Source organism: Carassius carassius, chromosome 3 (assembly GCF_963082965.1).
Source record: "Carassius carassius chromosome 3, fCarCar2.1, whole genome shotgun sequence".
Taxonomy (NCBI): Eukaryota; Metazoa; Chordata; class Actinopteri; order Cypriniformes; family Cyprinidae; genus Carassius; species Carassius carassius.
The window spans coordinates 27,065,403-27,078,900 of NC_081757.1; the positions used below are offsets into that span (position 1 = coordinate 27,065,403).

A 13,498-nucleotide genomic window follows, 5' to 3' on the forward strand; every position below is an offset into this window, starting at 1 on the left:
GCTCTCAGATTGAGGGGAATGATGTTTGTGTTTTGTAGATTTAGAAAAGGATCGTAAGGATGAACCCTCAGCAGCGGATCGCCGCTATCGGGACGGATAAGGAGCTGAGTGATCTGCTGGATTTCAGCGCGGTAAGACATTCATCAGTTATTTGACTTCTTCAGGACTCTCTTCCAGCTGTTGTCATTGGTTCAGTCACTCACTTGTAAGATATGCATTAAGTTGAAGTATTACTTTTTTATGTTTTGAATAGTTATTTATTTTTCTCCCAATTATATGACACGTAAGACACATATACATATGTGTGTGTGTGTGTGTGTGTATATATATATATATATATATATATATATATATATATATATATATATATATATATGTGCATTTTTAAATAGTTTAGAATATGTAATATATGAAACATGCACTTGTTTTTGTGTGTGTGTGTGTGTGTGTGTGTGTTCATTAAACATGAGACACTGTCTGAGTAATAGTACCACTGTATTTCAGAGAAATGTTTGTGTGTCTTCCAATAGATGTTTTCTCCACCAGTAAACAGTGGAAAAAACAGGCCAACCACTCTTGGAAGCAGCCAGTTCAGCACATCAGGTAGGGCTTCCTGTGGAAATCCTTTAATGACAGATTGTCTTCCTCTCCCGCTATCCAGTCACCTTCTCTTGATTCTCAATAAAGTCTTTTTGCTGTTGATTTTAGTCATGAATTCCATCTCAAGGTGTTTTTGATTTTATTTTTTTGTCTTGATTAATAAGGACTGTGTAGAGAAGAGTTCAGTAATGCAAGTAGTGGCCTTTGAAATTAGATACATCCGCTGTTAGTTAAATTTTTTACATAGTTTACATACATGCGTGCATCATTGCTTTCCTTAGATTTCACATTAAAATTGTACTTTGATAGAGTTCCTGTTTATATATGAATCCTGTCATAGGTGACTACACGTTTCTGTAAAGATCATCCAGTGTCTAATGTGCCATGGATGAAGGAGACAATCAAGCACTATTCCACCTCAATGCTTGTTTTATGTAAAGCAACAAAGCAGAGCCCTTGTTGCAGTCATCTGCTATCTAGAGGACTCTTTTAGTGAATTACTGAATAGCAGCAGAGCTGAGACTGCAAGACGCTTTTGTAAAACTTTTCAGAATGTTTTGTAAAATAACCTGACTTTGTTGGCTTGCATCAGCTAACAGTAATACATGCTATGATGCTAAATATGATAAGTACATCTCTTGTTAGTTTGTTGCTCCTTACAACTTACTCAAAACAGCAGTGTTTCAGAGGTGATTTGGAAACGCTGTGGGGCGTTGTTTCAAGCACCGGCAGAGATTTGTGTGTGCAGAGCATCAAGATAGTAGAGAGAAGCCATTTTGCTGCATCCATCTATGCTACATAATTCAATGATATATTATCAGGTGACCCAGCTCAGGTGAAATCTCTGATTCCCAAACTAGACTAGCAGTCCTGTTTTAGAATAAAGAATGTAAAGTAATATTCCAAGCTCATTACAGCATTTGTGTTGATTACCACACATTATAAAAAAAGCAGGGTTACAGTGAGGCATTTACAAGGGAAGTGAATAGGGCCATTTGAAAGTGTTAAAATATTTACTGTTTCAATAGCATAGCAACAAAAATTTGAACAATATGTGTGTTAACATGATTTTAGTGTCACTTACTAACGGTATAACTAATAATACACAAGTTTTAACAGAGGAGTCCTAAAAAAACTTATATTGTGAGAGCATCACTATAACCTTGATGTTTGCTTTCTTAAACAACAATGAAAAAAACATAAAATAGGGGACTTGAATTTTTTCATTTTTTTCATTTTTATAAATGGAAATCAGCTTGTTAATCCAAATGATGTTGATTCAGCTTAACTTGTACAAGTATCTCTTAAAATATCCATATGATTATTAGAAGGTTTTGATGGTGGAAATGTGTGCTAAGGGTTTGGTCATGTTTCTCACTAATCTGTCAGACCTTTGTAAAGAGCAGCCCTTGTGTGGGAATGCTGTGATATGCCCTCCGTTTCATCCACAGCTCGGCGAGGCATGTATCACCTGACTGATAACAAAATTCTCTTTTGTTGTCTCCAACACTGTTATTTCTCATGTCGTAACCGCTGTTGTACAGACATGAGGTATTGTGCAAAGATAAATGTCCTTAGCTTTTTCTAGAAAGTTGAAACAGACCCACCAAGAAGCATTTAAAACAATAGTGGACTAGTGCCATCGGAGGATATTTCTGCAAACACAACTCTTCCTCTGTTAGACCCCACCCAGTGCCTCTTCGTGTGAGGCAACAGTTCAATTAACTGCATGTCAGATCATTTCATAAATTGAATGAAAGTGTTACAAATGCTTGCACTACTGTTCAAAAGTTTTTAAGAAATTCATCCTTTTGTTCTGTTTATTTCCATTAGATTGATCAAGAGTGACAATAAAGACATTTATACTGTTAAAAATGATTTCTGTTTTCAAATTAATGCTGTTCTTTTGAACTATTTCCTGAAAATAAAAAGGTCATGTTTTCCACACAAATAGTATGCAGCACAACTGTTGTCAGCATTAGCGATAATAGGTAATGTTCGAGCAGCAAAATCTAAATTTCTCTGCTCTCACAAGAATAAATGACATTTTAAAATATGTTAAAATAGGAAAAAGTTATTAGAAATTTAGTTTTGATCAATTATTACGCTCGGTGAGTAATAAGAGACTTTTTTCAAAAACATTTAAAACATTTTGAACGGTAGTGTGTGTATTATCTGTTACAAAATTTAAATATGAAAATTCCTTGGTCAAGTCCGAATTCAATACTTCTTGTTGATTTAATTTGTTGAATAAAATAAGAGAAAATTCTGGATTTATTCATTTATATTTTAGATTCCCTTAGTCTTTTTTTTTTCTTGCTTTGTCAACAAAGCTGTCTGTAGTGTGGCTTCGCTCTGAGCTTTTGAACTTGTACCTGAAGTCATCCTCAGAGAGTGAGCTCCGAGTAAACCTCAGACATCACTGTCCTTATTGTCTGTGGATTAGAAAAAGGCTTTATCTACTGATTAATAATTAATGAGAGGGGAAGAATCTGTATGATTAGTATTCAGAGTTTTATATCCTCTCTGTAAAAAGTCTCTGAACTCAGAAAAGCCTCAAATATGAAGATAATTTCAGGCAAGGAAAATAAAACTGCCCTGCTGTATAATGAAGATATTAAAGGTGACAAAACCTCACTTGAGCACAGCTTATCATCAAAGGCTTCTCAGCGGATTTTGTGAGTTTTGTTTAAAACAATGACGGAGTCGCTCCCATTTAAGCATGCGTTTGTTTCAGAATGGATTATTATTTTTAAACCGCTCCACATCTATAACCACCAAACTGGCTTTCAGTAGTTTCGGGTAAAGAAACGAACCTGTTATGTTTCTGTACTCCGGAAGCCATTGTCTCCTGAGACTCCCTCAGCCAGCTTCTGTTTCTGATGTTTCTATATTCATATCTCTTTTTTATTATTTGTTTTAATCCACCCTTTCTTTTTGAGAAAACATTCAGTCTTAACACCAAGCTTGCTAGATTTAACTTACAGAGTTTTACATGATTTTGTACATTTGTCTTATATGTATGAAATGATGCAAGTAAAAAAAAAAAGTGTTGCTTTTTCGCTTTTTTTCTCACACTTTCAACTACGGCTCTGTGTAGTAAATGCTGCTCCATCTGAAAGCACGTGCTGGAGATTTACTACTAATCAGAGAACCGGCTTTACTGACAATATGCACATGATAAATACATGCAATTTATTGTTCAGCACTAATATATATAGTGCTTGGCAACGATAATGACGCGTTAACTTTGCTGGGCAAGTTAACACGTTATTATCGTGTTAGCGCATTAATTGATTAATGCCATCAATTATTATATTGCACGTTAATGCAGTATTTTATTATTATGAAAGTCCGCTCACTGGCTCACTGGCTCTGAATACACATACAGACAAACCATTGGTCACAGGAGGGCTGGGATGTAGATCAGTACCTAACTTAGGATTGTCATCACGCATCTCTACTAATAACAGTATTTGCAGTGGGTCTAAGACTGCAGCGCTCACACGAATGATCCGTTGCACCCCTAATAAGTTGTGGGAAAATATGCTATTATTTTGCAGCAGTATATCATTTTTGTGGTTTTCAAAATAGTCTTACAAAAGCTCAGTGTGTTTTAGTGAAGGACCCCATCTCTTTGGCAGGAGGCTGTTTATTTTTAGCTAACCTGCTGCTTGCTCTGTGAACCATTGGGCCACGTTGTGCATATGATGCTGTCGGAGCAGTGGCTTCCTCTGGCAGGCTGGTGCTGCCACGGCAGGAAGAATTCTGGGAGGGATTTTTGGACATCTCATGTATGTATCTCAGGTCACCTCATGGCTTGGTTATGGAAGATCATGCTGTTGCCATAGCGATCAAGGCCCTTTGAAGGCAGGTTACTTGGCACGGCGTGTGCATCTTTTCCAGCCTTTCAGCAAATCTCCCCCTAACATCGGATTTGTTGGCATTTTTGGTGATTGATTTGGATTTTAGAGGGAAAAAAACAACCACTTTGATGTGAGTTCAAAGAATGGAAATTAAACTAGGGCATATTTAGATTATGGTTATTCTTTCAATATATTTGAGAAAGCTGAGTTTATTCTGGCTGTGATGAATAAATAAGTGTCTTGTGGAGGACAGCTGTGTTTGAAACAAAGAAGAGATGTTGTAAACTTTCACATCTGTCGTGGAGCAGTCTGCTGGATGTCTCAGGTGTGTCATTGGAAGTTACAACAAAATAATGACAACCGTAAAATAATGCATGGTATTTCTAGAAGTTGGTTTCTTTTGTGCTTTGTGACAAGTAAACAGTGAGATTTTATTAAGATTTTTAAGTGCCCACAAGCTTTCCAGTTTATCCAAAAGCAACAGTAAGTTCTGTTAAGAAACCTGTGCAGTGTTTAACTAACCTTAATAAATGCCTAGAAAACCAGCCTAAGTCATTTAGGCCATATGATTAGCCTATGCTGTTTGCATAGTTTTGCAGTTTTTCTTTTTTTTGGAGCCCAAGACACTAAGACAGGGCCCTATTGATCCCCTAAGGAATTTTTTTCAGACTATCCAGGACTTTTCTGTGGGTGCTCAAAAACTCTTGAAAATTTACACACACGTTGGTTATAATATAATGTTTATTTTGTATAAATATCTTATTCTCATATAGCATTTTTAACCCACTAACATTGCGCTTCAGTTTACCGGTGTTCATTCAGCTCAACAGCACACGCAGCTTAAACATAAATGCTGCTATTTGAAACAATGGTATTATTTAAGATAATTCTTTTTCAAAATCATTGATATATTATTAATAATAACCTCAACTTTGATTTTTTTCTTATTATTTTCATCAACAATATGGTTTAATTAAAGTAATTTAATTATTGTCATTGCGGAGTATATTCTGTTTAATTTATCCATGGCACATTATTTTTTACGTGCAAGTAATGTTGTCTAAGGACTTGTTTGCATTATTTTATTTATTTGTGAGACTGCTGTATGTTTGATTTATTTTGAAGTGTTTAATGTTTAATGGATTTTATGTTTAATGTTTAATCGAGAGTTTTTTGTAATCAGGCTCTTAAAAATTATATAAAAATTTGGATTTAGATTTATCGGCCAACGTATTGTTTATTGGCTTTCATATACATAAAGGGTTATTGGTATCGGCCAATATTTTCATATTGGTGCATACCTACTTGCACATATACATATGAAACTCTGTACACATATAGATCTCGAAGTTGGCTATTCAGGGCTGTGTAAAAAGTGCATGTTCTGGAATTTGATATACTCCTCCTAGGATTTCCAAACTATGGCCACAAAACTCAGTCATCATGACCTCAAGACATTGGCGATGCTAAATTGCAAAGGGATTTTTGATATCTTGAACGGTTTGGCCGTGGTGAGGTGATGAATTTATGGCGATAAATGAGAAACAGGAAGTGTCTAAACTGTTGCACACATTGTCTGATTTTGATTAAACTTCAGCGTTTTTTTCGCTGTATGAGGGCAATCACAAAGATGTGGCTGAAAATTTTAGTGCCACCACCTGGCAGCAGGAAGTGTCAAAATCCTTTGAATTCAGTGTCTAATTTTTCTTTTTTTTTTTCCTGCAAACTTATTAGGAATAATGTTAAAACACGCCAGATGCAAAACTGGGAAGGGATAAGTGATATCTCAAATACTGGTACCATGGCAACGCATCAAACTTTAACATTTGTCTCCTGTGTCTTTGAGGCAGATGAAATGTTTAGAATTTCATGAAACTCAACACACACATCAGTATTAATGTTAGTTAGACACTGGCAAAAGCTCATAAATGGGTGTGGAGGAAGCACTCTATAGTGCCACCTTTTGACAAAACTGTGGGGGTTAGTTTTTCCTATTGTCACTAAACTCAGTACATATATTGTTATCATCAAGCCGGACAACTTTCTAATTTACAGTCATTAGCTACGACCAACTGGTCGGCTATTTTGATAGCACCCAGAGGGATAACCGCTGGCAAGCGAGCAATAGAGAAAACTGCATACTGACGTACATTTTGAGGAAATAACTTCTCATAGTCACACAGTGTGTTAAGAGCTATAAATACTATTCAGTTGTGAGAATTAAATTGCACTAGTCTACGGATGCGCGCCGACGGCTGCACATACTTGGCATTTCAGATCAAAGCCTCAGCGGTCTAACTGCACTCGTCAATGTCAAAATAACTGAGGTGGCCAGTCAAATCAAAGTAGGCATATGTGTAAATTGTCTGCGTATGTCTCGCTCTACAAACAATGAAGCTGAGTTTAGTAACTTAAAAACAGTGATTTTACCCCCCTGAAAAAATCTTCAGAAATAATTTGTATGAAATTCAAAAAGGCTTTTTTTTTTTTCATCGTATCATTTAAAAATGTGTTTGTTCTGTAAAAAGCATTAATGTATTCTGTATAATACAGGAAATTAAAAAACTATCAGACATCTGATCTCACTCTACCTCTATGGGTGTGTGTGTGTGTATATGTGTTGAGTATGGGGGTGGGTTGGAGGGTGAGAGAGAGAGAGAGAGAGTAAGGGTGTATTTAAATTGTCGATAGTTTAAAGTATTCAATTATTCATCTGTGATTTTGTCTGCATTACAGCCTAAGAAATCTCTTGGGCCTTATTCATTTCTGTCTGTTTTAGGGACAAAAAAGTCCTAGAATCAGTTGAATTGTTGAACTGCACTGACTGACAACATAATTTTATTTAATTAGGTTAATAATTATGTTAATAACATTAAAAAGATCTAAAGATACATACAATTATACATTTTTGTGCTTCAAATAAAAATTTGACACTGATTTGATACTGACCTATGACATCCTGTGACATGACATTTATCTGAATTTACATAACCTCACTGAAAAAAGTAACAGTATTAAAAAAAAAGATTAGCTTAGATAATTGAAGGCTTTGATAACACTTTTCAATAAGGTCTCTTTTGTTAACATTAGTTAATGCATTAACTAACATGGACTAAAAATAGTTTTTTATCTGTGTGTGTATCGCAGTCTTAAACCCTTTCATTGCTGTATCCCTTAAAACCAGACTGACAGAGGGTTACTGTAAATGCATGTGCACGCTGTGCACAGTTTTACTGATTTCACCAGGGAGGCTTTTGCACTGATGGCTTGGACCCACCATCGCTGCTTGCAGCTATATTTTTTTGATTGTGAACCTTTGTTGTGGGTGTACTGGGTCCCAGCAGCCTCCAGTTCTCTTTTAAATTTAGACCTCAAACCGAAGCATTGGCAGAGAGTCATTCTGAATAACACCATGTAACACCAACACTTTAATCATTGTGACAATATTAATGTTCTTATGTTCTTTTTTGTATCATAATATATTGCCTATGAAAAAAATCTTGGTAATTCTGTATTTTTCTTTAAATAATATTTGAATTGAGTTGATTATTAATAAATCAATGTAAATAATACATGAAAACAGCATTGATTTTAAAGAGTCTGTAATTAAATGAAGTAGAAAGACACACATTACACAAAACCAGTTGCAGATCTGTTACTCTGCATTTACAATTTTTATTCATTACTATCCATTACTATTTTTACTTTGTCAGTCATTGCAATATTTGGAATCAATCTGACATTTAAATACGGTTGTCACTTTGTAGTGTGTACTTGGCAGCATGAAATATAAAACTTTATTTAAATTGAGAATAGACTATTAACAAAGCCAGTTAAGTCCAGTCCCCTTATAATCACTAAAGCTGTCAATCACCTTAGTTGAGTGTGAGCTCACTAATTGGGTTCTGCACTCTAGCAGAATTCTGTTATAATCAATGAAGCTTGCTACACTGCATAATCCATCATATATTTATGTTGTATTTATACTTTGTTGGCATTGTAATAAGGGTATAAGTGTCCAGAACTCAGTCAGTGAGCTTGTGCAAAACAAAAACCCTGGTGTTTTGACAGGCATTAGGCACACTCTGAATAACTTAAATAGGTCTGATTGGCTGTGTTCTCAACAAGTGCTCAAAATTGACTTACCAAATTGACTTGGCACTGCAAGTACTACAGAAAGGCTTTATGTGGTGGTCACAACAGCAGACAGGGAGTTGGAGGGAATGGCTGAAACTCGTTTGACTATATCTTTGTTATTTTATGTTTGCGAGTGAGTGAGTGAGTGAGTGGAGAATGTGTGTTGACAGTCATAGCTGTATCCACCAGTGATTTGACCTCAGGTCGAGCTCATGCTAATGTCACCGCTCCAGCAGCCATTGAGCTGATGGTGAGAGTCTTAGCAGAAGATGTCTTTAACTTTAGCCTTCCCTTCTTCGTTCATCATCAGATGCAACAAACTCATAATAGCCTATTTGTGTCGTTAGCAAATTAAAAGGCTTGCATTGCAACAACTTTTAAAGTCGGCAAGAGACCAGGTTGTAAAATTCTGAACCGCTGTTTTATTTGGGCAGTTATGAGTAACTGTGAAAGGGGGTTTTGATATTGAGGGTGAAATCCCTGGAGTTATTAATCTCAGTCAGAGCTGAAGGCCTGTGGGCGGAGACATATCATCCTTTCTTTATGAGAGATCAACTTTCCATCACATTCCAATTTCATTACATATCTGACCCAAGTCCTACTGTATGTGGAAACAAGATTAGGGCACTGCAAGCTTAAACCGTACCTCAGAATTCAATTTTAAAGTATTCGCCCTGGACTCACAGAGGCACCTGAAATATTTTGCAGGTGCATCCATAATGTCTCCCTACATGCCCATCAGTGCTAATCAAAACACCACTTATTTCAGAACCGTGATGCTGAATTGTTGTTACACTCAGAATCATTTTTTTCTTTTCATTATTTGTCACACTTTCAGTTAGGGATGCACCGAATGTTCGGCAACCAAAATTATAAGCAAAAAGACCGAATAAATTAAACCAAACAATGACGTGACGCGATCAAATAGAGGCACGCACTAATGTAACAAATATGTTGGCAGTGTGGAAGCTTTTAAAAGTGTCCGACAAATACTCAAAAATCATAGAAAGCATCAACAGCAAGAGACTGTTTAGTACTGCATCGCATGTTTTCGATGAGAAGTGGAAGGGGTGGTTGTTGCTGATTACTGCATGACTGAAATCACAAAAAGCCCTTAAACAATTAAATAAACTGCAGAACATTGTTTTCTAATACAAGAACTTATATGTATTCAAACAGCGCTGCACCAGCTTGCGGCGCCAGGGTTCTAAGTCCAAAGCGCAAGGAATATCTGCACAGAAATAGTATATTTCGTCAGTCGCTTAGTAGCATTTTTATTAATTTTTACAAGGCATGTGACAATGTGATATGTGCAACAAACGTTTCCCCAAATTCGTTAAAGAATCTTTTATAAATCTACTGTTGTCAACAAAAAGAAGCACTGAGCCTGAGGTCTTCCTGTGGGTTTCTGCTAAAATTGAAGCTGAGAAAATCGCCATCAACATTAATAAATGTTATTATTGTAATTTTACTGTTGTTCTATAAAATAAAATAAAATAAAATAAAAAAGACAATAATAAGGATAATAATAATTACAACAGCTCTGTTAATACATCAATTATAGCATTCACACATAATGTTCAGACTGGGATCTGTAATATTTTCTAATGTTTTAAAAGAAGTCTCTTCTGTAAAAAAAAAAATGCCTGATTCAAGATGGGGGTCTCAAAAATGGCCAAAAAATATTACTTTACTAACTTATTAATTTTAAGTTAAATTGTGTTTTATTGGTATAATGTCTTCTAGAATGTTACAAAAATGTTTAGTGTTAAATAAATACTTTTAAAGCACATTTTGGCTATTTAATTTATGCAATGATAAAAAAATTGGCAGAATTAGGGAAAACATAAAAACGTGTTCAGTATTCGGCCTTCAGCCTTTGGCCCAGTGTTTCATTTTGTTATTTATCATTTAAAAAAATGTTTATTTCATTTGAATCCACTAAAATATATATATATATATTAAGGGATAACAGACTAACACGGCTCCCCTTATATTAATTCTGTGCAAAAACAATCACTTAATTTCAACATTTCATCTCCTAAAAAAATATAGACATGCTGGAAAAGCATGTTTTACTCTCTTTTTCACATATACATTAATTGTGTCCCACTTCAATTTCTTTGGTTGTTGTTAAAGATGAAGAATATCCATATGGAATAATTGTAAAGTAATAATTGTAGTTCTTAAAATTGACCAGTATAATTTCTCTATTCTTAAATATTTAGATTGAAATGTAACACAGCTATTAAGTATATCTTAAAAATGTAATATGCTAGTCAAATGCTAATTTTGTGTAATTAAATATACTTAAATATTAGATGTAATTTCAGTCGGAATTAACTGTTGGGTGTTTTTGGTGTTTATTTTGGCATGTATAAGGCAGTATAACTTTTTATTATTGTGTTATTTAAAAAGCCAATGAATTATCGTATTGACCCGAATATAAGATGAACCTGATTAGAAGACGACCCCCGTTTTTTCAGATGTACCTTTAGGAAAAAGGCTTTTTGAAAACCAAATCTTGTTTTTTTTTCTCTCTCTCTGTAAAACACATAAATTATTTTCATATTGCAGATTTTTCCTATTTAAATTTTTGTTTTGAAAGTATGATAAATAGCCTACTGGTAAAATGTAACAACAATAATCACATTGCGTATTTCATGGCACACTCGTTTTGTGTGTTTTTGCTGCCACCTATTGTCGTGGGTGTATTATTGACATGTCAAAGTCTAGCGTTTTTTCAGATGTATTTCCAAGAAAAAAAACATTGCCTAATATTCGGGACAATATGGTACTTCTTAAAGTGTATGCTCCAGTGAGCTTTTTAAATGTAATGTGTGTGTGTTTGAGAAAGAGAGAATCATAATATATCCCAGTTTTTGTTCTTTTAACTCCTGTTCTGAGGGTCATCTTGCTCTGATGCTCCAACAGCCTAAAGCCGTTCACACTCCGCCTGGCCCGGTGTGCACCAGCAGGAATGCTTCAGAGAGTGAGCAGACTTTGACGGGGAATAAGAGAGCAGATATTTGGCATGAGTGGGTGCATAATGACCTTTTTGATCTCTCAGTGTCCCTGTGGTTTTCTGAGCTCTCCGAGGAGATAGCACAGTGCTGAGTGTATGAACTGGCCCATTTGGTCCACTCAGCATGATCCACAGGGATTGAAGTTATGTGTCCTCTTTGAAAAAAAAAATCCTTGTTGAAAATGAGAAAGTATCAAATCTTTTTTTTTTCCATTGAATTTCAGACCCAGTAATTGTGAAGCTTGTGCAGGTAATGCAGTTTCTAGTTCAGCCTGTGAACTGTCAGTTTACATTTATTCTATTATAGATATATTAATGTATTTTTCTGTGCATTTAAAATGTGCATCATTGCTGGTATTTATTATTTCCCACACCATTATTCAAAGCTTTTTATCAGCCACTAAAATAAGTGTCTTCTGCATCGCTGTCATTCAGAGTGCAAGAGGATTCTGTTGTGCTCAAGACTACTCCTCATCTTCTCTGTTCATTAAACCTTAAACATCACTTCTTCACCCCTCGCATGATCACTGAAAAACTTTGACCTCTTTGAGCGACAAGAGCCGTCTTCGAGTGGTTTGGCCAGGCCCAGCCCTGCTGTGCAGGTGGTGAAGTGGGCCAAAATAAGATGCTCCTTCACGCCGACTCGCACTTGGCCAATAAACACCTAGTTCGTCACGTAAAGAACATAGCGCTATTGATAGGGTCACCAATATACACTCCAAACTCACTGCGTGTGATGGGCAGAGTCGGAGAGCGAGTGCCGGGCTGTACGTGCCCTGTGCCCTGATACTTCTATCAGGATTTCCATTTTAGATACACAAAACGCTGATGGTGAGAAACACAGTGTGGGTCCTAATCCCCCGTAGTAGCAAGCTCAACCTCTCTCTATGTATAGATTTAACCGCAAACACAATTTGCATGTAACGTGGCTTGGTATTTTTAGGACTGGAGTCTGAAATGATTTTTTTCCCCCCTCTTCTCTATCCTACTGTGCAAAATACCAATCAAATTGAAGTTCAATCTCTTCTCTTGAAAAAGACTTGAGGATTAGTGTGTACCACTGATTTGTTCCTCGTTTTTAATTTGTCTTTTGAAGGATTTGGAGTAATAAATTAAAGATGATGTACTCCGGCTAAAGCTTTTGCAAAGCTCTCCGATTTGCATTGTGGAGCCTTGCGCTTGTTTGTTACCGTGGTAATTACTGTGATGACGTTCTTTCATTTATTGGATGGAAATTGTCACATTTACAAGCCCTAGTGTCAAATTGAATGGACTGTAATAATATTATTCTGTTTGTGGATTTCTGCTTCAGCCCTATTTCGCTCAGTAGCTCAAAACCGTTGCTTGATTCGGCTTCCAGAGCCATGGCTTCCAGTCATAATGATGATAAATGCTCTGTGGGTTCGTGGTTGTCGGGAAAAGATTGTGATAGTGGGCCGAAGTGCTCTTGGCAGCACCGAGACACTTCTCTTTACCTTGCGATTAAGTGTGTTTTCACCTGCTCAGGGCCAGAGAGAGTTAATCGATAGAAAGCTAGCATGTGTTATGTTGGCTCGGTTCTCCCAGTGACAGATGGGTTCTCTGAGGGCAGCGGTCATAAGCTCCTATTGGCTATCAGTCAGTTTATTACATCATTAATATTGTTCTGTCGTTTCCTTTTATTCCTCTTCATGGGTGGATAAGTGTTTTTCTTTATGTCGGAGTACCCTTGACTCTGATCTGACGTGAAGAAGGATGACCGGGGATGCTGGTGTTCTTGTGGAGGACAGGAGAGGTATGAGGCCATGCTTCTGGCTTGGCTGCCATGAGCTCTCCTGCCCTTCCAGCCCTAGCACAACCCTCTGCTCCTCCAGCGGACCACATGAGAAAA

General features: G+C 36.3%; 1 protein-coding gene across 1 annotated transcript in view; it reads left to right on the forward strand.

Annotated features, from left to right (window-relative positions):
- The window catches only part of tcf12 (transcription factor 12), a 112,922-nt gene that overhangs the window by 1,038 nt on the left and 98,386 nt on the right, over positions 1–13,498 (forward strand). Inside the window, exons 2-3 of the mRNA XM_059535121.1 lie at positions 39–131; positions 531–603. Of these exons, the coding sequence (XP_059391104.1) occupies positions 60–131; positions 531–603 (145 nt within the window). The 5' untranslated portion in view covers positions 39–59. The remainder of the gene's footprint in view (positions 1–38; positions 132–530; positions 604–13,498) is intronic.